Here is a 23691-nt window from a genome sequence, read left to right on the forward strand (position 1 = left end):
GCTGAAGTCTTCTCCAACTTGGACCATGCTCCTTGATGCTGTATGTAGTGCCTCGATACAGTTGATAATGCCAGCGCTGATATTGTACCTCCTCAGGACTGCCCACAAGCCTTCCTGCCAGATTCGATCAAAGCATTTCTTGTAATCAACAAAGTTGTGGTACACAGGTTTGCCCAGCTGTCTGTATTTCTCACACAACACCCTCAGATTGAATATCTGTTCTGCTGTAGATCGGCCTTTACGGAATCCGGCTTGCTTCTTAGATAGGATTGCCTCGGCTTGCGGATCACCTTCAGGAAGATCTTACTCGGGTGGCTTATCAGGCTGATGGTCCAGTAGTTGTTGCATTTACGTAGATTTCCTTTCTTCGGTATAGGAATGACGATGGATGTTGTCCAGTCCTTAGGCCAATTCCCGGTCCTTAACACTTGGTTGCATATCCTAGTATATGCCTTGATCACCGTTTCTCCACCGCTTGAAAGGAGCTCTGTAGGGATGTTATCAATTCCTGGTGATTTGCCAAGCTTCAGACTCTTCAGAGCTGCTTCGACTTCGCTCTCCAGGATTTCGGGGTCTGGATCAACCTGTTCTGTCGTCTTGTCCGTGAGCTTTTGGAGAACCTCCTGCTCGGCTGTAATTTGGTAGTTGTACAACTCAGAGCAGTACTCATTCCATCTCTTTGTGATGTCAGGTTTCTCGGCAAGAAGGTTGCCATCGGCATCGTCAATGCACGTCAGTCGCCGCGGTTTCTGCTGGGTGAGCTCTTTAACTGTGTCATAGGCCACCTTGGTGTTGTTTGCACGTAGGCTGGACTCTATGTGGTCACACTTGCTTTGGATCCAGCTCTCCTTCGCCTTGCTGACTTCTTTCTTGACTTCCTTGTTGACGGTACGGTAAGCGTCGCCGTCCTGGGGTGAGTTGAACCTGGATTGCTTCAGCTGCCGTCTCTCATCACATTTCTGCAGGATGGTGTCGGTTATCCAGCTCTTCTATTTCCTTGGTCGCCTTTTGCCTAGGACTTTCATGGCTGCTTCTCTCAGGTTCTCTTCAACTTGTTGGTTGCACTCCTCCAGTTCTAGGTCCATGCTCAGCAGTGGTGCAAAGCGGCCACCCACTTCCGCTTGGAATTGCTCTACGATGTTGCTGTCTTTGAGTTTGCGAGGTCGTAGCACACTCTTTTACTCGGCTTCCTCTCAATGTTCTTTAGGCGGAGGGTAAGTGACATCAACACGAGATCATGGTCGCTGCCTATGTCAGCCACTGGGAAGGTTCGGGTTTTGGAGAGGTTGAAGCTGCTTCGGAATCTGTTGGCCACCATGATGTAGTCTATCATGTTGTGGGTCTTGCCGTCTGGGAAGTGCCTTGCGACTCAGCTTCCTTCTTTGGAACGTGTTGCAGATCGTCAGCTCATGAAAACGAGCGAATTCGAGAAGCCTCAAACCTCGGTCATTGGTGACACCCAGTCCGTGTCTTCCGATCGTGCCTTTCCATTGGTCGTGAGCATCAGGTCCGATTTTAGCATTCCAGTCGCCCATGATGAGGTGGATGTCCTGCTTTGGCAGCCCTTGCAGTGTTGTTGTTACCGCATCGTAGTAGCTGTTCATGTGATCATCAGTTGCATCAGAAGTCGGAGCGTAGATCTGCATGACTGAGAGGTTGAAGGGCTTTGCACTAGCCTGATATAGATGATACGGTCGGAGATAGTTCTGAGTTCTGAGTTCCTTGTGGATCAGGAATGCTGTTCTGCCTGCATGTTTCGAGTCATGCCAGCTGTGGAAAAGCCGATTGCCTCCGGATGTCCTTGACTCCCCAACTCCAGTAAGTCTTGCCTCGGCTATGCCTATGATGTTCCAGGTGTAGCGTTGCAGCTCATGCTCTAGCTGTTCGATTTTGCCGTCAGCATTAAGTGTTCTTACATTCCATGTACCCGCTACGACTGTTCCTTTTCTCAGTTTCAGTTCCGTTGGTTTGCCAGTATCACACTTATCGCCACCACCCTGGCAGGAAGTGGTGCACGCTGACGTTGTTGACCCGGGTCTCGTCCGATCCGGTTTGGATACTTTATTTCTAGTCATGATCATTGTCGATTCACAGGCATAATATTTCCAAGCGGTGCCCAACTCCTCTCCTGGAAAGTGCTAGATGGCCGTTGGCTTGATAAGCTCATCCGCCCTTAGGGTGGATTTGGTTTTTAGTTCCATCTGGGTGTCTAGCCATCCACCACACCAAAGTCAAGGACTCTGGTGGGGGTAACGGTTTAATCGCCGATGGCCCGACCCTGAGCATGTTGCACTGGTCTACAGGTTTACCAGTGGCAGACCATTGACCCGGCCTGACCTGAGCCGTCTATTGCTACATTATTACTGCATCTTACTTAACAATAAGTTAATTTACAAGCAAGTACTTACCCTCATTTACAGTCGTCACATATGGAGTTCCAACAAATACAGGAGCATTATCATTAATGTCACTAAGGGTGATCACAACATCCACCGTCGCCTATTAAGACAAAAACAGAAAAATGTTACAAAGAAGGAATTTACCGTTCAAATTATTTTAAGATTCAAAAAATTGCTAGTTAAAGATGATTTTGTTCTTTTAATGACTTACAGTGTTTCCAGCGGAATCTGTGGCATTAACGGTCAAGGTGTAGGATGCTTGGGTTTCACGGTCCAGGTCTTTGGTCATTGATCGTGAGATGACACCGGTCTTATCATTCAAAACAAACAGGCCTTTGTCATTACCTTAAAAAAAAAATGGAGAGAATAATAGATGGGGTGCTTAGTACGTCTAAGTAAATTCTTTTTCCAGTAAATTTCCAGAGACACACAAGGAATGGCAAAACGTCAAACTTTAAAAAAATCATATTATCTTATCAATTTCAACAGATTACTTACCAGAGGTAATACCGTATTTCAACTTTCCTTCATCAACACGATCTAGGTCAGTTGCCTTCACTTGGATGATCTCAAAGCCAGGACCAATATTCTCAGCGACAGTTTTATTATATTGTTGGGTAGGAAATTGGGGGTTGTTATCATTGACATCTTTGACTAAGATCCTCACCGTAGTAGTGGCATTGCTAATACCATCTGATGCGATGACCTGCAATATGTTAATGTAAAAGTTAAAGTTCGATTGTTTTATCACACATCACTTTCAGTGGACAGATCCGTATCATAGTCAACGGGAGGATGTTAGTGAGTAGCTATCTCGAATGGGATGCAAACGCAGGATGGTTATCGAATGGGTAAGTTGAAAAAAAGGAAAGGGGAACGACTGCTTAACATTGGGCTGCAATGCATCTAAATCCTCTAGACACAGAGAATTTCAGATACTGATTGGTTTACAACTGGAGAAAATGTCAACGAACCTTCAAAGTGTAAATCCCAGAACTATTCGCTGGCATGAGATCACGATCTAGTATCTTGGCAACCTTGATGACTGCCTTGTTACTTTCTGTTAAGATGCTGAATTGACCATTGGAATCGTCTTCGACAATGGTATACACAAGCTGAAAGTTGCACAAAAGTTGATAATTACTAAGTTATGCTATGAACAAGCTGAACGTTGCACAGTAGTTAATTGATGATTTTACGACGAGAAGAAAGAACGAGCTTTTAAGCATCTTTGGGAGCATCATTTGCATGCAGTTCCTGATAGATTATTTTTGTGTGTTAAACCTTCTGATTTTCTGCTAACTTAGAAAACCATTAATCATCTTAACAGAGTATAAATGTACAAGATTGATCTTAAGTGGTGCTGCTGAGTTTTGTACTTGAGGCATTAGTTTTGGGAATAATTGGAAAAAGGGCCCCCTACTTACTGGAGAGTTCTGATCTGGATCAATGGCATAGATACTCGAAACTGGGTTTCCAACAGGAGTGTCTTCGGCTGTCACTACATCGTATCTGGTGAAGGGAAACTTTGGTGGCGTGTCCTTGTCATCAACTAACTCAACAATAACCTGAAAAGAAGAAAGGTAAACTGATGAGAATGGTAGCCATGAATAACAGGGTTACTTAGACAACCAGAGACGGCCAAATTGGCCTGATTTGCCTTGATTCCTCAAGTATCACTTACCCCTGTCTGTGCTGTGAATTGTGGATCTGCTTCATTATAGGCTGTCACAAGTAGGAAGTGATACGGCTTGGCTTCACGGTCCAGTTTCTTGGCAACGGTAAGTACTCCCTGTAAGTATGCATATCGTTTGAAATTGAGATAAGAATTAATGAAATAATTAGATATGGGCACAATGATACCAGTGACAATTTGGAATAAGTCATTCGACAAACTGTAAGATTTTGAAGTAATACTAGTGTATGACGATTTTGCGAGTCAAAGTAAAAGCACCAGTTGATGACCACTTACACTTTGAGAATTGATCTTGAAATACTTCTGTTCATTGCCTTCAGTAATGTTGTAGTAGATTCCAACATCGTCCTCGTTTCCCTTGCCTCCCAGCTTCGCGTTGATATTAGTCACAATAGCATTGACAACAATTGCTTCGTTAATCTTTGAAATGAAAGGCATTTCACCAAACACAGGGATTTTATCCAGCGATGAGATGACCTTAACGTTAAGTGTTGCTTCGGTGGAGAGTTTAGGTGAACCTTGGTCCGTTGCTTCAACTTTTACGGCATAGTCTCCTGTAGCGAGTGGAGCGGTTTTCACACTTATTGCTCCTGATGATTCTTCGATCACAAACTTATCGGTATGAGTTAATAATGAATATACGACTTTGTTATTGTTATTGAGAAGACTGTCCGCATCAGTAGCATTCGTAGTATAAATCACAATGCCTGCCTGCGACTGAGCAGAAACATGGAGGACATCGGGTAATGGGGCAAACACTGGTGCGTTATCGTTAATATCTGATATCGTTATCCTAACAATTGCTGTACTAGACAAGGGATCACCACCCTCATCTTTTGCCTCTATCGTTAGTTCATAATATTTTTCCTTCTCAAAATCTAAACCCTTTATAAGGTAGATGGAACCATCGGGGTTCATTTTAAACATTTTTTGATCGTTTCCCTTAAGTATATTCAACCTGACGCTTCCAGCTTTTCCGTCATCATTGTCTGTTGCATTGACTTGAAGCACAAACGTACCATTCGTCGAATTTTCTGGAATCAAAGCCTCGTAACTGAATTCAGAAAACATTGGCACATTCTTATTTGTGTTGTTGACAAAAATGGTCAAGGAAACATTTGAACGTAGCGGTGGCATGCCATGATCCTCTGCAAAGACTAACATTTCATAAACATCTTTGACAGATCTATCTAAAACTCCAGCAACCCGTACGATCCCAACATCATGATCGACCTTGAACTTTCCATCAGTGTTGCTAATCCAATATGTTATTTCTTGATTGTTTTCGAGATCACGGTCAGTCGCATTGACCTGTAAAATTGACCTGTCCACCACAGCATTTTGTTGTATGTATCCAACGTACGATTTTTCAACAAACACCGGAGCATAATCATTCGTGTCCATCACTGTGACATTAATTTTTGCATATCCACATTGTTTTCCATCACAGGCAGATGCGTTAAGAACGTAGTTGTCTGTTGTTTCTCTATCAAATATTACTCCAGTTGACACTACCCCAGTTTTCTTGTCAATACTGAAATCACTGGCTTTGACACCAGCCGTGGCGATAAAGCCATACTCTACAATGCCGACAGTGTCCTCATCTGTAGCACTGACCTGGAAATAGAACAAACTTGAGACTGAGTAAAAGTCTTATTGAGATGAACGGTACTTCCCTTTTGTTGAAATAGTGATATGCCATAAGAAGAACTGCCGAAGATTTGCTGAAGTTGGTCTTAACGGACATTGCCGAATTACAATAAGACAAAGGTTAAAGTCAACCTGATTTCCTGCCATAGCCATACTTCGTACCATCTAAAAAATAAACGAATGCAAGATATTGTGATACTTACAACTATGACTGGGGTTTGAGTTGGCTGATTTTCCTTCACACTAGCAATGTATTCTGTTTGCTTGAAGACAGGTGCTCTGTTGTTGACGTCTGTGACTGTCAGGACAGCAGTACAGAACCCACTCCTTGGAGAAAGTCCGTCTGAAAATAGTTTTCCAAAATAATCATCCAAAAGCTCCGATTAAAAGATGCCAAAAATCTGAAATGAACACTATATAAAAGTCATTTGTAATTATTATTGTCATATTCTAAACAGAACAAAAAAATCAACCCACCATCTTTGGCCGCCAGTACCATGTAATAGACAGGCCTCTTGTTGTAGTCTATCTTGGATCCATCAATAATAGATAGCTGCCCTGATGTGGTATTGATGCCAAAGACACCATCTTCATTGCCGCTGATGATGCTGTACGTCACCTTGGCATTATCTCCCGCATCTTGATCAGTGGCTTTTATCTACAAAGAAATTGAAAGTAGGTTTTCTCGGCAACCTTTGATGATATTTTAAAACAAGCAAACGGCTATTATAAACAAGTGGTATAACTATTGGCCTATACTACAACTAAATATAAGCTTATACAGTTGTTCTTGCATGGTTAAAAAAATTAAATACTTGTTGGAGGTAAGTGAAGAAGGAAAAAATAATTCAATTGAAATAAATGTTGAAAAAAATGTTCACAGTTACGTCAGAAAGCTGAAAAAGAAAATTAAAGCTATGAAATGTGTGTGAAATTATATTCTCTGCAATGCAAAAAAAAACATTTGAAAAAGGAAATACCTTATGCGGAGAAGTCGGGAGAGGCATGAAAGAAAGTCATTTCATTCAAAGATCATCCCAGAGATCAGTTCTTATTGAATACAAATGGTATAGTATCGCTGAAGTATATCAGACTGAAGTAACTAATGTCATCTTTATTCACAACCGAGTTTATCTCAGTCATTCACTTGAAAACTTGACTCAAGAACAAGGTTTATCTTGATTTAATCGTTATGGTTAATTTTCAGTTGCATTACTCAATAAAAAAGAATAATTCCAGCAATAGCAACAGCAACCACTTTACACTCCCACCTGAAACAGCACTCTCAAAGGCTCGTTTTCAGTCAAATTTGCTTTGTAGGTGGTCTGCTCAAATTCCGGTGAGTTGTCGTTCTGATCCTCGACGACTACTGTCACACCAACAGCTGTCTTAAATTTTCCATCAGTTGCGAGTATGTCAAAAGCTAGGGTTCTATTCCTCTCACGATCCAGTGGAATTAGAGTCCTTATGTCACCATCAATGCTATCGATCGTGAAGACCCCTGCAAAATAAATGTGATCGTTCCCTTTGACGTTGTTGTCGAATTCTCGCATTGCTTTGGCTGCAAATAGTTTCATTAAGCTTCTGTGGGTTGTTTAAAGACACATTCACTGATAATAACGACTACATTTGGATTGTTAATAAGATGAGAAGGGCACTGTCAATCAATGAGAAGTAAAATCTAACCTTCATTTTCATTGAAGATTCCCGTGGTGTAAGTCTCGAGTAACTCCCCGTGCAGACCCCCGCTTTAATAAGAATAAAGTTCAAAATTCTTACCAGCTGGAACTGAATTGTCCAATTTGTAACCAATGCTGTTGCCATCTAGGTCAGTTGCTTCAACTCTACCAACTAAAGTTCCTCCAGGAAGCGCTTCGCTGATGTTGAATATGTAAGATGTCTGTTTGAACTGTGGTGGGTTGTCATTCAAGTTCAGTACGGTTATGCTAATGTCTGCAGTCCTGGAAAGACAACAAACCCCGAGACTATTGAAGGATTGCAGAGAGATGAAATCATTATCTTCTATACTAATTTCCAAGCTTTGATACCTTGACAGGTGACATCAGTTCATCTCGAGAAAAATTGATTTAATATAAATCTGCTGGAGGCATAACTATGAAGAAGATGTGCTTACCCTGTCTGGATGGGGTTGCCCCTGTCCTGCGCTAGGACTTTGAAGTTGTATTGCTTGCCACCTTTTTCATAATCGAGCAGTGAATTTAACTTGAGTAATCCTGTTTGCTGATCAATAGTGAACGGGATCTGAATTTGAAAATACATTTAAGTTTGAGGACAAGGAAAAAATTCTAACGCTTAATTGCAAAGCTGACTGATGTGTGGATAGCTAATATATAGTTTAATAACTTACGTTTGTGCCCTGAAGGAGGTAATAGAACTCTCCATTTACACCCTGGTCAATATCGGAAGCCGATATACCAAGGTTTATCTCTGTAGTCATGGACAGAGATTCATTCACCGTGGCTACATAAGATGCTGAAAAGAAATATCCAAGATTCATAAACATGTATGAAAATGAAGATGTAGCTGCTTGCCGTTAATCAGTCCTGGCCTGGGGAATAATATAAGAAATTATCGGCCACCACATGTCTGAATCTTCATTGCGTGAATAATTCCCGTACCTTTCATACATTTTCCATTTGTAAGTTGGCGCAACTAGTGCCAGTGATATTTGAGCATCTTGAGCTTTCGTGAAAGTATAGTAAAACCAGTTCTTCATACTTTCATTTTTCTCCCTGAATTAAAGGCAAGGGCAATATCTTCTACTATACAAACAAAACTAACTTTTTCCTACCTTGAGAAAAAACGGGGGCATTGTCATTTACATCTTTCACATCCACCTTCACAATTGCTGTGATGTTTATAACTGTCCCATTTGTAATAGCTACAAGGTCACTCACTGTTACCTAGAAATAAGATTCAACAATGCATTTTCAAGTTTAACCAAGTTTCCATGAGTTAAGGTCCGATGAGGCGGAACAGTTTCATCTAATCAGATTATTTCGAGCAAGTAGACTAACCTCAAGTTCAAAATATGTGTTGTTCTTTGGTGGATCCCTATCCAATGATTCATGAAGAAATAGCTCTCCACTGGTTCCGTCGATCCTAAATATTTGACTGTCGGCACCACCACTGATCCAGTAGTGAATCTTGCGGTTGCTAGATGTGACATCGGAATCAATGGCAATAACACTGAAAAAAATCGAATATGGATATTGCTGCATGATTAAGAAAGTGCTATTCTAAAACGATGTGGCTTGAAAGTGTTCGACTCACTGCAGTTCAGTGTAAAAGCTTGTTGGTGTCTTGTAACGGTAACAAGTTTTTTAAAAAATTGAAACGTAGTATCAAGGGGGGCTTCCTCTTACCTTCCAAAGCTTTGGTCAACGGGTAGATCCTCCGTTATCTCAAACGTGTACACATTTTGAGTGAAGACGGGAATATTGTCATTGATGTCCTGAAGGGAAGATTGACGAGAACAGTTATGATGGCAACAATAAAGGATCATTTGAAAAATTGAGAAAATGCTAATATTGATTGTTGTTGGTCATGAATAGCCATACATTTTCTCACCTCTACATATATAACCACTATCGCCGATGATTCCCCACTTTGACCAGCCAGCTTTCCCTCAAGTGGCCTAACATTACTGGCTGAGATATTCAGAGTGTACGACTTGGGAGCATTAAAGGCAAGGCTGATCTCCCTTCTCGCAGATACTGCTCCTGTGGTATTGTCTATGTTGGTGACCTCAAACAAGAAGGCATTTCCTGAGGAGATAGTGAACTGGACATGTTGGTAAGCACCATCATCTAAATCGACCATCTGAAAGTGGAGGACAAAATACATTGATTTTCTAAATGACAAGCCCTTTTGTGAAGATAAAATATGTTCAAATATTCTTTTAATCGACTAAAATTACGTATATCTGATTAGTAGGCAATATTGGTACCCTAATGCGATTCTGAACATATGAAAGTCCTCCTTAACCGAGTGCCTTACCTTGATGGTGAGGAAATTCTTTGGTATCGTATTTTCTTGGATAGTCACTTCAAATTTCGACTTCTCGAATTTTGGCGCATTGTCATTGATGTCCTCTAGACTGACGATTACTGTGGCAATCCCACTGAGTGTATTTGGTTCACCCTGGTCCTGGGCCACCACCAAAAATTCGTAGTTCTGAAGCTTTTCCCGGTCAAGGGTGTCCACAGTGGTCTTTATCTCCCCTGATGATGGGTCGATTGAGAAGAAGTTTTGGGCCCTGAAACATGATGAGGGAGATGAGGTGTAGAACAAGTTCTCAATCAACATGATCATAAGCCAAAAACAGAAATTAGAAAAATATTTGCTTTTCCGGTTATCAAGGACTACTCTACTCCAAAAGAATGCATTTCAACTTAGTAACCAAATCTTATGGTGTGTTCACACTGGATGCGAATTGAAACCGAATTCCGTAGAGCGCTCTCCGGAATACGAATTGATTAATCCAGTTTCAGAACGGTCGCGTCACACTGGCCCGAATACCCATTCAAATTGGTTTAAAACGCGCCACACTCAATGCATACTAATGACGCGCCATCTATTATTATTATTATTATTATTTATTAACCTCCCATATGGGAGAATAAAATTTACGAGTACAAAACATATAAGTATATAATATCACAGTATCACACAGTCATTATTAACAAGTTAAAATCGCGTAAGGTGCTTGACCATTTCCATCTCCCGGCCGCGCGGCCATGCCTATTGCCAAAGTTCGGGTCAAAGAGGAGTGTCCTCAGCGAGTCAACACCACCGTCGCTATTAGCGGAGAATCCCGGCCTCGCCCTCGAAAACGAGGCCAAAACCGGGGAAAACCCCGCCGCGACGATGTTGCTGACCAGCGTACCTTTGACCAACGAACCGGCGGCAACATACCTTACCAGGAAATGGAAATGCAAGTCACGTGCAAGGGAGTTGATTTTTCCCTATTCTATGGCATAACGAAAAACGATTTGAGTTAATGAGATCATTTAAATACATCAGTTAACTAGTTCGGAGCACTAGTTCCCGCGGTCAAAGGTCACTTTCCATGCGCCGGGCGCATGCGCAGTGCGATCGAAAACCTTAATTCGTATCAAGCGCGTCACACTTGAAATCTCAATACGGTTTCGTTGATTCGGATTAGCTGATTCGCATTCAATTCGGTTTAAGAACCGTGTTGGTTAAAGCGGATTGAGATCGGTATGAACCGAATTGAGTGTGACGCCCCAATACGTATCAACGTTTTAATTCGAATTCAATTCGTGTTAAAACCCCAGTGTGACCACGGCATTATTGACCTGTTGGTCAGTTCCGTCAAATGATATTGTGAAGTGACAAGTTGTGATCACAATATCATCCAACCTATGGAAGTGTCATACTGCTGTCTAAATCTTACTTAACCACTGTGACTTCCCTACGTTTTGAATACAGTACAGGGTTTCCGCCAGGAATTGACGTTAGGGGGGCACAAATAAAAAAAAAAAAAATTTTTTTTTGGCCAGATGCCCGGAGAATGCATTTTCCGAGCATTTCAGAGCCAAAAACTCACGTGTAAAAACACCGGTTTTCCTACATGAATTTTTGAAAATCGGCAAAAGAATACATAGATAGTGATAAATATATGTTGTTGAAATGTTAAGAAAATACAGCTGATGAATTCCCTCTCAAGTAGTCTGATTGATACTGTCTGACACATCCCTGATGTTGTCAGTAACTGATAAGGACATTATAGTGATTCACACCTTAACCTATCTCTTTCATTTAGCTTAAAAAAGAAATATTTTGAAATCATTACTCAACAAAGTTGAGTAGGGGGGGGGCTAGTGCCCCCCTTGCCCCCCCCCCTCTGGCAGAAACCCTGCAGTAATCTCAGAGAGCAATATATGTTAACAGTGCATTGGACACTTACCATTTGGTATTAAAGCGATATTCAATTTTAGCATTACTCCCCTCATCTGCATCAGTGGCCTGAAAGAAGCAAAGAAATATAATGAAACGAATATGACGGAAATTGACATTTGGTTAAGGGTTGACCAAAGGTAACACCATTTTTTCTGTGTTAAAAGCCAAACGTACAAAATTAAGTTTATTGATGATTTATTCAAATCTATCTTGGCATTGATTAACTTCACTATCAAATAATTGCAGTTAAAACGAATTGCGAATTCTTTTAATTAAATTAGTGCCTGACCAATAATTGGTGACATCTTTTGAACTTTCATCATCAAACAACCTATGTACTCAATTAACGTTTTTGAACCAACTTTTTCAACCAAAATATATGAGAGAAAAAACATACATACAGCTTTGAGTGCACGGAAAGCGTGATGTGCTTTAAGTTCATGGACCTTAGTATGCATATGCACACTTGAGTTTTAGCAGCACCGGGAGCCAAAAAGTAGGTATGCTTATGAGGTGAACGAGCAAACACAAAGTTAAGGCAATTTAGCGATGTATGCATGTTCGAAGAGCAGCAGATCTCAACCCACAAAGGCCTAGGAGTTGTGTGATAATGAATGCTGGTACAATTGGTCAGCTTCTTTGAGTGATTTGTCAGTGATTTTTTGTGATGTAATGTGATGCATGTAATGTGAAGAATTATATTCTTTTTTCTTTTGCACAAAATATTACCAGTAAGCTAAGATGTTTACTGGATTTGAACTTATAACAAATTGTCTTCACTTTCAACATTGTTCACAATTATTGAATTCTTTAGGACTGATGTTGTTCTCGTGTGATCCGGCATCTTCCCGGAGCCAGGACTGAGCACAAAGACTTAGAGCAACGTCAGTCATCAAGAACTCGGAATATTTTCATATTTACGATGTTTCCCTCAACAAGACCGAAGCAAAAAATTGTGAAGTAAGTAAGCTAGATGCGGCATGCAATGTTTAACTTAAATTTTACTTACTGCATGAACTGAATGGGATTGGATCTATTCCTAATCTGGTCAAGAAATATCTTTGGTCGGGTGCAGTAAACTACCTGTGCTTGGTACCTTTCTAGTTTTTAAAGTTTTAGTTTTAAAAACAAGAAGGTTTAAAATAATTGAATTCGAACAACATTTATATGTTAGATATTCATGAGACAAAAAAGGAAAAATTTTCGTCCTGTCATTTGCGGAAAATAAGTTCACTATGGCTTTTAGGCATACTTACTTTTATTGCCAAAGGTATAGAAAATATGATGCTTTAACAGTAAAGGTAAAAAAAATTTATGTTAACTTATTTTCACACAGATGACAGGCATATCTAAATAGCTGGGTAAAGGCTTCTATTTAAAAAAAATGTATCTCATTCTATCATCGCAGTCCTTACCACACGAAAGACAAGTTTGAGTCTAGGCATTATCGCCTTTTTTGGAGGAGATGATACTTTAAGAAAGTTTACTTAACACACAAAAAAACACATCTTTTATAAAACACAAGACGATTTTCAGTGACACAATTCGTTGTTGGAGAAGCTTCGATAGGATACAGTATAAGTTTATAACCATGCAAGAACAATAAATCTAATCTAACATTTATGTATTTTGGGCCAAACACTGGTATTATGCCCAGGGTATATCTGTTTTCATCTATAGTATCAAGGAGAAATCGGGGCCTGATTGTACTTATATAAGATAGCAGATTTTGTGGTAAAATAGTGAGTACAATATGAAAAACGGTTTCATGAAAGCTTCACAAAAAAAACATATTGAAATCATCATGTGCATTCTTTTTCTCAAAATTCGTAGTCAATATACCGAGGGTATAACGAAAACAAATTAGGGAGATTCTAGGCAAGAAAGTGTATCTGAATGAAGTTAGGTGTGTTTACCGTCACAGTGCCTGCAATGAGTCCTGCCGGTTGCTCTTCCTTAATACTGAACTTGTAAATAGACTGTGTGAACTTTGGTGCATTGTCATTGGCATCTATCACTGTGACATCGAGGGTACTTGTAGTTTTCTAGAATGAGAAGGAGGCTAGATTAATCAGAAGAAGCAGGCTTATTTTGTGAATGGTATCATTTTATGTTATCATCAGGAATCTTCCGGATGGAACGAGGTAAGAAAAAAATCATAAAATCTGTTATAGCTAAAAATGTGCTTTGTGCAGAAATTCGTGATATCAAGGTTATACCATTTTAAATGGCTAAATCAAGTCGTATGAACTATACTTACATATGAATCGTCAGCCACTTGTACCGTAAGACTGTAGCTTGATACGTTGTCTCGATCTAGTTGATTTTGGACAATAACTGCACCGCTGTGGAGAGAATTGTAACATTTGACGAAAATGATGATTCAAGTATATATTTTGGCCTGGAGTACAACTTCCATTATTAATCGATCACAGACTTATCAATTACCAGCAAAACTGAACATACTATATCCATTGGTTCTCCGTAGCGTGGAGAAGTCAATGAGGTTAAGTTGGGGTTTTTTGTGTTGGGAAAGCTGCAGTAGCCTGGGCCTACGCTGCTAATCGCCAATAAAATAAGTAAAATTTACTTGTGTGTCTCAGGCTAGCTGCAAATTATACTTACTATAAAGTTATATTGAACTTGTTGTCCGGATCGCCATTGACGATTCTGTATTTGAGCCCAGCTGGTCCATCCATATCGGTTACCTAAAATACAGAGTAAATATTCTCATGTGCATGTATAACCTTTTTTCATCATCGCAACAAATCAAAGCCCAACAAATCAACTTTTTTTCAGCTAGTTGTCGTATATATGGCCATTTACATGATTTTGATGAGAAAACTCTTCTCCGATAGTTTGTGAATGGGCGAGGTGTCTTCTATCGTTGATACATACCGTTAGCTGTATAACTATGGTTCCCTTTGTTGCGGACTCTGATATCTTGGCCAGATATGGTTCGTTGATAAACTTTGGTGGGTGATTGTTTAAATTCTCAACATCAACAATAACTAAACAGGAATTGCTCCTGAAAAAAAGAACGAATCAGATTAGAAAGAAATCATTGGGTCTTCTTTCAGGACGATTTACAGCACTTATTTAATATATTTTCTCTCTCTCACCTTCTTTCTGTTGTTTCCTGTGGCTGGTCAGTTGCACTGATAGTCAGACGATATTCAGCGAAGTATGGATCTGTAAGTGTATTGATGGTATACACACGGCCAGTGTCAGCATCTACAGCAAATATATAGGACCCATTGTTGCTTGCAAACACCAATGCATACTTTACTTTTGCATTTGAGTTCAAGTCTGTGTCATTTGCATACACCTAAAAAGGGAGGAGAGATAAATGTGAAAGCATAAAAAGGATAGAAATCAAAGCAAGCACTTTTGAACCAATTAGAATAACAGACAAAACGGACGTCTGATGTGAGAATTTGCAGTGACATATTAACTCTCGTCATCAAATATCATATTATATCGTGACAGTGTTACGTAATGTCCTTGGGCACTGCATAGAGCAGGCCCGTATAAGAAGGTTTTGAGCTGTTTCTACGGATGCTGCAACTAATTAATATGCCAAAGACAACAACGATGTTTTTTTTGCTGTGATGATGTACTGTCTTACCTGACCAACTGTAGTGTCAATAGTGGCATTCTCAACCAGTTTGAACACATATGTCAGCGATGGGTAGAACTGTGGCGTGTTGTCGTTCCTGTCTTCGATGGTTATTGTAATCTTTGCCCGATGACTCTCAAATTGGTCTGTAGATTTTGTTTCTTTTGCATATGCCTTGAAAAAAGAGAGTTAGAAATGACCTTTCTGAATAATTTCATCATGACACATTATCGTACAATGATGCAGTCAACTTCACTGGAAACAGAAATTGTGCCAGCTTATGGAGACAAAACTCAACGACCTTCTCAAGGTTTAATAGGTTACAAATAAAGAAAAGGATTTCTGTATAAATCATTGACGTCAATAATAAAGTAAAAGCTCACCTCTATGGTAAACGTGTCCTGTTTCTCCCGGTCCAAAATCGAAGGGTTCTTCACACGGATTTCGCCTGATATAGGATCAAGCTGGAATGCTCCACTCGAGTCAACTAATTTGTAATGAAATGCAGCATTATCACCTTCGTCTGGGTCAGTTGCATGAACTGTGGTTATCAAAGCACCAATCTTGGGGTTTTCACTAATTGACAGTGTGTAAGACCTGAAGACCATCATCGGGCGGTTGTCATTGACATCCTTGACCTTGACTTCTAGGTCTGCTGTTGCGCACTTCTTTGTTGGTTTGTCTGTTTGACAAGCCTGAAAATGAAAGTTTATCTGGTACTGTCGGAATATCTATGTTGAATGCATGAAATATGAAATACAGGTATGGAAGCTGCCGCTAGGGAATGTACAACCATTATCAGGTGATCTATGAGACGGCAAATTCTACCTTATGAATGCCAACTCAATGTTCATACCTTTATCTTCAGATGCCAAGTAGAGTGTGTCTCCCTGTCGAGTCTTTGCATTGGTATAAGACCTCCGTTTGATGCATCCATGTTGAAATAGTTAATCCCACCAACAACGTTGCCTGAAAAAAATAAGCGTTGCTAGGCATCAATATGGCTTGATCAATTATCTCAAATATAAGCGGAAATTTCATGACACTAATTTCTACCTCATGGGTTGATCGGCAGTGCAGTGTACTAGTAGATGCTGGTTCAAAATTGCCTTTGTGGTGACTTCTCCAGGGTGCTTTAAGTTATTTTCACTCACCTGTTCCAATGGAGTAGACGACAGTCTGGTTTATTCCAAAATCTTGATCATACGCTTTTATAGGTGGTGTAGTAAATAATGTTTTACCTATAGTTGATGATGAATCCTGAAAGAGAGGCGAAAGTGAACATGATGAAGATGATTCAGTCGCTGGAATTTACTTTCTTAGTATTTACATCTGTCCTGTACAAATAGTATATCGGGTACTAGACTAGAACTGACTAGACTACAAGAGATGGTCATCTCCCTCGCACTAGTTAAACACTGCTATACCGGCCGAGATAAGTATTCTAATCTATCAAATAAAAATGAAGGTGGGTGTACAATCAAGACATTGCGGCATGCCCGTCCCACAAGTCAAGGGTCAACGGTTCGAATTCTGGTGTGTTGGCCACTTCCTCCTTAACGGTTTATACTCAAATGAGTCTCGTATTAGCTACTAAGTTCTATTTGATATCTTTGAGGGGGATAAAGGACTTGTGCAAAGGTGATAGTTATAGTTGGATGTATCCAAACACAGGAAGAGGTTAGCTGTGTGCGTTGTTAATAAAGTAAGAATCTAGTGCATACAACAATTGACAACCGCAAAGAAAAAACAGAATTTTCTTGTGATCATCACCAAATGATATTTGTTGATGATTTCAAAAGGGAAATGTTAAGGGGTGATTTCCAAGGGTAAAAGCTAGTTGCAAAGATAACGTGAGGAGATTGAAGCACTCACTGAACCATTTAGGTCGAGACTAATGTTATTGTTTGGAGTCATCTGAAAAAGATAGCATAAACATAGAAATAGCTGTGGGCCAAGGCAGTATCTGATGTTACTAGTAACCAACATCATCCCAAATACTTATGTTCTAATTAGTACTTAAATTATTAATTTATTTGAAGTGAATTTATCTAAACTTGTAGTGTGCAGCTTCTACATGCAATCGAGTATCATATATTGAGATGCATAGGACAGATTTATGATAGCCGTGTTACGTTTGCCAAGACAGCAACTAACAATTGTTTTTCGGAGAGAAAAAACTAACTAACTAAAACATGAAGATTTAGTACAGTCTCACATTCCTAGTTTATTTCATGTGCATGACCTTGTGTAGAGTCTGCTAAAGTATACATATTGTAAATACACGCAAGAAAGTAAAATCATGCATACCTCTTCAGTTATTTCTAACGAATACTGCTGTTTTTCAAAGATGGGATCTTGGTCATCTCCATCTGTGATCCTGATGGTCAAGGTCGTTGTATTTGAAAGAGACTTATCACCATAATTAACACCATTGTCCTAAAGAAAAATAAAGAAGAAAGTGATAAGCTAAAAAAATGTCTAGTAACAAAGGCTTGCCACTGGTGAACTTATGTTATTCATATAGCCCTGGCGCAGTGGAAAACGGTCATTCCTGATCATCACTCTCTTGAGAAGTTGGAAAAAAGAATGAATAGAAAATTACGAATTATACCATCTACAAAAATATACTCACAGTTGCAGAAATATTTAATACGTATTCACGTTGGCCATCATCATAGTCTAGCTCTGCTGCCACAGCCACTTTCCCCTCCGAGGTTGCACCCGTCAACTTGAACTTTCCGTCACTTCCTCCCTAAATCAACACATATAAAATGAGTCATAAAAAAAAGTTTTAGAATATTTTCCCATCATCTCACTTTACATTTAAAGGAACCAAAGAGACAGATTTCATGTGCATCTCCTGGATTGCGAATCAGGGAGTAACTAAAACCCAATTTTCGATCACTATCCTATTCAACAATCTAATGCTGCATCTCGCCGCCAGGTGCAACGCAACATCCCTGCTAGCAAAAAAAGGGATAGTTTTAGTTTAGGAACCCTTCATCTTTTAGGCGCTTCAAATGAGAATGACTCTTGTTAATTTTTCACACCGGTACCACACTTTAATAGTTCTCTTATGTCCATGAGGGACCGCTTGTTTACACAATCTCTTATTGGGAATGATACAAGTAGCCAAAATATTCGAGGGGGATTTGCAAAAAAAAGATAAAAACAAATAACTTACCAGAATTTTATAGAAATTAATAGCACCGTAGTAATCATCATCAACCGCCCTGTTCATGAGCATAAATACTGTGGTTGATATAGGGGTGAGCTGAAAACAAATTTAAAAAAATCTTACACACACCTTGATAATCGCATCTGCGTTCTTTAATATGTATTATGAGCAACAGTGTTTTATTTGTTATAACTCAAAGAAAGGACTGTCCTCGACATGTATTTCATGATAAGTGTTTAATCAGAGGAAAGAGGGATTTAAAGACTTTCTCTGTCGCTAATAATTAAAAACATTGCTCTTACCTCATTCACTTCTTTATAAAAAGGGGCATTTATAAACTTAGGAACATGATCATTCACATTGGTTATATACACTTGCACATCATAATCAATCTGAAAAGAGGATGAAGCGTTTTGAAATAGTTCGTTGACGAGAATCCACTTATGTTACAGACAAGACAGCAAGAACATTTTTGTTTTCTTTGTCATATGTTTGATGCAATTTTATGAAAACCATTTTCTTCATCCTAAACATCGCAGTGAATTCTGGAATTACTGGTATAACGTAGTAACTAGTAGTAACAAGTTGACATCGTTTCAAGTTCAAGTGATCTATAAGGTGAACGTTTTGATTGATTACAGATTGAAGCTACTCACATGAAAATCACTACCGGATTCTGTATATGAACATCTCAACACATAATGAATATTTCGTACATAAGCCTGCAAAAAGCCAAAACAATAAGTCACAATTTATGTCACAGGTGTTTCTTGTTGTAGGTTAGTATTTCTCTCATGCAAAGTACCTCACAACTACGTATACACCTCAGATGACCATGAGTGCCCAAACCTCTATTAGTTCAAGTCAAAAAACGACCAATAGTGAGAAGGAAAACACTTATCATCCAACCAGTCTCATTCTACCAAGAAAAATAAATGGGTGTGATATGAAAAATGAAAATAGGTAAATGTTCTTGACTTACATTGGTTGTAGGATTCCTCATTTCTGCATCTAGCTGCTTTAAAAGCGTGATTTTTCCTGATGAAGCGTCCAGTCCTAAATAACCTTTGGCAAAACTAATCTGAGAACTATCCGGAGCAAATGTCCAGGTTGTATCTACTGGGAGGTTTATAGAAAATAATTCTGTGTCTGGAAAAGAATCATTTGAATCGTGTTAGATTGTTGAACAATTGACATGAATTCCATTAGTTCTGTAATTCATGGATTCATCGACCATTACGTCAGTGGTTTCAAAGCAACGCTCATATACAACAGTTCCGCCCGTTTCAAAACAATTTGTGGGTGAATTTTTGAGATATCCACGTTTGGTATAATCCACTCTACAATTGCACAAAATAGAACTTTATTTAGTATCTGGAGCTTCCGATTATTTTATGGTCTGCGTTGTGAAAACCTTGGCTGCTCATAAAAGTAACTAGAATTTTGTGAGTCATAATTGTTTTTAGCACCACGGCCATTTTACACTTACCGATGGGTGTGTTTTCTGGAACTGTCTTATGGAAAAACTGCGAAGGACACTTCGAAGCTGCAAAACAGAAAAATCAGCTACCGATAAATGCAGGAATAAGTTTGCTTTAAAGTGACAAAAAGGAGTTTGACTCCGATGGGTGTCCTTCGCGGCACCCAAAATTGATGATAAAGTGTTTAAATGACGAGAGCTTTTCACAACTGGTCATATTAAACTAATGGTAAAGTGCTGATCAATCAAGTTTATTGCAGTGAATTGTAAAACATGAATGTAGCTCATGCGGGTAAGAATTCACACACCGATATTGGTTATGACCATAAAAGCCACTTAAAGTTGACTTGTATTGACATCTTGGCATTTCATGCAGAAGATCAATGAGGTAGCCTTCCTCGGCATGGTCCGCAAAGAGCATAGTGATCGAAATTAAATCCTGCGCAGGAAGTCACATGCTGAATGAATTCTGGACCGAAGACCAAATCCATAAATATTCTGCAGAAAACATAGTGTCCTTTGTATACAGAGGGATGGATTCGCTAGGGGGTTAGTGATTCAGTGTCTTTAGGATGAACACAATATCTCTGCTGTTAACGTCGTTCGTCTTTCTCTCAGCCTTAACCAAAATGGAAAGTTCCATCAGATAATTTTGATATGACGACTGTTGATGATACTGTTTACAGTGTTTAGGTTTTCCTCTAGTTTGTTGCTTTTTAACTTTCTGGTGACAGACGTGAGCTTAGCAGATTGGTGTAGGTCGCACAAACATGAAAGTTAAGCAATCACCAATGCAAACACCTGCCAAGATGCATTAGGTCACCGGCATATCCAAATTGGAGGTTAAAGGTAATGTTTATTGCTCGTGCTCCAATATGTGACCAGTTTACCCAACTTCCATATCTTCATAACCGCGTAGATTTATATTAACTACAATACCCCTGCATGTCCTAACCTCGTATATCATGCTCAGAACCGCCTGCGAGCCGTGCATCTAGCAATGAATATTGGCGTTCATATATTTTACATGTTTTGCTACGGTGAAAATCAAAACATTATACATAATGAAAAGGTTGGCATGGTTGCTGAAGAAACGCTATTGCAATAATCACCCATGAATTGAAAGTCATTGATTCATCGAGATCTCTTAAGTGATGATGAAACAAATCAGGACTTACTGATCACACCAAACTTATGAATGCAAAATATATTCGTTGGAGAAACATATCTTTGTTCAAAGGAAAATACAGACCTATTTTCATATTTAGTGCACATGCAGGTACAACAAACACTTAACCCACTAATCCAGTGCATGTGGACAGGGAGTTGCACCGCAAGCAGTATTACATTGCTTACTTTTCCCTGTAGTAACTTTGCTTTATCAGGCAAAGAAAAACATAGACATTACGTATCAAAACCATGCATTAATTTTCATATTGATTTGGTGGGCAGAATGAGTGAACCATGTGGTTATGTTAACAGTGCATACTGTAACACAAATTTTATTAGGAATGGCTAGTTAAACTACCTTTGTCACACACGCCTATTTTGAACTTAATAACTTATTCCGATTCCGGCAGATACTGATGTAATAGGCTAAACTTATCATTTTTAGTCTAAGGTTTATCATCAGGCTTTGGGTGTTTTTGGTACAACGAGGTATGAGTAACTATTAAGACATATACCTTCACTCATCAACAAAATGCTTAGCTATCTGAAGATTGGAATTACCTTTAAATAGATCTCTCAATGCCTGAGAAAAAGTTGGTGTTACACGCTCTTTTTCTGATTGATTGCTGACTGTAAATTTCAACTGATTCAGATAAAAACAGATGGCGAACTGACAACTGTGCATAGGTCCTTCATGATAGACATAGGTTGTGAGGTGGTAATTTAAAAGTGGTGAGAAGACCAGAATCCTGACCGTGAGAATGCGGGATAGAACCACTCTAATCTTTCCACGTTAACATAGTTAAGAAGCATATTTTCTTTTAATTGACCATTGGTCAAAATCAAAACCTTCGAATAAGAAAGTTTTGCATCATGTCTTTTTTATATATATCGTGGCTCTTCTTTTTGATTTGGAAGAGGGGATTGAAAATTACCTTGAGCTCAAACCACTGGGTTTTGAAAATTACGAAGGAATCAGAAACTACAAACCTGCCGACACTAGACTGATCAATCCACTGAATATGAACCACAGGCGTATAATACTGGTGTAAGATATGCCTCTTGTCCTCAGGCCTTCACATGAAGTCTGCAAAGAGCACAGAACACCGCAGTTTTCCCAAAGTGGGGAGTGTGATTGTCTCATCCTTTGATTTTCACGGGAATCCTGCTTCAATTTGTAGTGTTTCATTTTGTAGTCCATGTTAATCCTTCTGATCAGGCTTTCTATCAAAGTGTCATGGCTTAGGTGTTCATCTGGAATGAAAATTATACGGTCTCGTGAGAGATTGTGGTAACATGAATCAAGGTTTCTAAATCACGGGGACACTGAAGAGCCATCGGACATTTGATAGGAATTCGTATGATAAGTGCAGCTCGAAGCTGGGCCAAATTCATGAAATCAATCAATAGTCCAAAATGTACATCATTATCCTTTGTTCCAATCAAACCATCCCCAACGTGGCTGATCCGATATATATTTACTGAATCGACAACTAACCTGACCTGACACGAAGCTAACTCGGACCTTGCTATGTTGGTTACTAGGTGTTTCTGAAAGTGAATACTCGTCCACTCGACGAGAGTTCTGCACGTAATCAATATTCAACCATCAACATGCATATGGAGCATTTTGGAATGTGGTTGTTGGCACCATCTTCGACGTTCGTTGTGATCCAACTATTTATTCGAGTGCCAGGAATAAATCAATCGCAGGTTGGGTCAAAAAGCTTGACGGTGTATTTTCTTTCATATTTGAATGCTGACAGATAATTTTCGTATGTCGGTCAGATAATGTGATTCTGTCAGAAAAATAAAAAGCTTTGCCTTTCCCAGGTTTGGTTTCAGGCTAGAGGAGGTGCATTTACTTGGGGACACTACGTCTGACTTATCAAAAGTGTCTTAAATTTATACTCTGCCAACAAACTTGAATCGCTTCCAGTCAAAATATAATGAGAATAGATACACCTCTTCTCATGGGAAAGTACTATTTATTTTGTTGTCAAACACCAAAGATCACTGAGTGTACAATTTATAACAAGTATTAAATCAAAGATAGTGCATCAAAAACACGTAAAACATAACGCTGTTATGTATGAAATTATTAAAGATAAAATAATATGCAGGCACATATCCTCTCCGTGAATAATATAAGCATATTTTCCACACCCCATAAACACCTAATCGCAGCCAGTTATGTATATCACATGTATTTAACCAATTTTTGTGTACTTATTTTTCACAAGTCGACAGAGTCTCCAAGTAAATTCAAGCTAACGAACTGTTGTCATCCAGCTTGACTAACATTGTAGGGGACCGCTAAGTCTATGACAATGTTGAACTTGATCAATCAGTATCCAGAAATATGGATCACATTCGTTTTCCGTGCACAGTATTGACAAACATGAATCAGACTTCTAACGTACGTTCTATCTGGATGGAGATTATCACAATTGTTGTATGAACCCTGCACTACAGTAGTTCTGCATCCCACATATCAACAAATTTACACGAGAAAATCACCTACAAACACCTTGCACTAACCTGTGAGTT

General features: G+C 39.3%; 1 protein-coding gene across 1 annotated transcript in view; it reads right to left on the minus strand.

Annotated features, from left to right (window-relative positions):
- Positions 1-22678, minus strand: part of LOC135487830 (protocadherin Fat 4-like) — a 46581-nt gene extending 23903 nt beyond the window's left edge. Inside the window, exons 1-38 of the mRNA XM_064771971.1 lie at positions 22640-22678; positions 22132-22395; positions 19981-20037; positions 19474-19640; positions 19148-19213; positions 18794-18883; positions 18498-18587; positions 17946-18065; positions 17621-17749; positions 17186-17227; positions 16465-16570; positions 16167-16279; positions 15694-16005; positions 15320-15484; positions 14814-15019; positions 14590-14719; positions 14317-14399; positions 13952-14036; positions 13608-13736; positions 11699-11757; positions 9766-10024; positions 9337-9588; positions 9132-9220; positions 8784-8955; positions 8558-8669; positions 8114-8238; positions 7880-8007; positions 7525-7706; positions 7017-7246; positions 6223-6403; positions 5949-6088; positions 4372-5712; positions 4084-4191; positions 3827-3967; positions 3374-3514; positions 2898-3105; positions 2611-2744; positions 2409-2499 (exon numbers count right to left, since the gene is read on the minus strand). Coding sequence (XP_064628041.1) covers positions 2409-2499; positions 2611-2744; positions 2898-3105; positions 3374-3514; positions 3827-3967; positions 4084-4191; positions 4372-5712; positions 5949-6088; positions 6223-6403; positions 7017-7246; positions 7525-7706; positions 7880-8007; positions 8114-8238; positions 8558-8669; positions 8784-8955; positions 9132-9220; positions 9337-9588; positions 9766-10024; positions 11699-11757; positions 13608-13736; positions 13952-14036; positions 14317-14399; positions 14590-14719; positions 14814-15019; positions 15320-15484; positions 15694-16005; positions 16167-16279; positions 16465-16570; positions 17186-17227; positions 17621-17749; positions 17946-18065; positions 18498-18587; positions 18794-18883; positions 19148-19213; positions 19474-19640; positions 19981-20037; positions 22132-22342 — 6394 coding nt within the window. The 5' untranslated portion in view covers positions 22343-22395; positions 22640-22678. The remainder of the gene's footprint in view (positions 1-2408; positions 2500-2610; positions 2745-2897; positions 3106-3373; positions 3515-3826; positions 3968-4083; positions 4192-4371; positions 5713-5948; positions 6089-6222; positions 6404-7016; positions 7247-7524; positions 7707-7879; positions 8008-8113; positions 8239-8557; positions 8670-8783; positions 8956-9131; positions 9221-9336; positions 9589-9765; positions 10025-11698; positions 11758-13607; positions 13737-13951; positions 14037-14316; positions 14400-14589; positions 14720-14813; positions 15020-15319; positions 15485-15693; positions 16006-16166; positions 16280-16464; positions 16571-17185; positions 17228-17620; positions 17750-17945; positions 18066-18497; positions 18588-18793; positions 18884-19147; positions 19214-19473; positions 19641-19980; positions 20038-22131; positions 22396-22639) is intronic.
- Positions 22679-23691: the final 1013 nt, after the last annotated feature.

The sequence above is a fragment of the Lineus longissimus genome, chromosome 1, assembly GCF_910592395.1.
Source record: "Lineus longissimus chromosome 1, tnLinLong1.2, whole genome shotgun sequence".
In the NCBI taxonomy this organism is placed as follows: Eukaryota; Metazoa; Nemertea; class Pilidiophora; order Heteronemertea; family Lineidae; genus Lineus; species Lineus longissimus.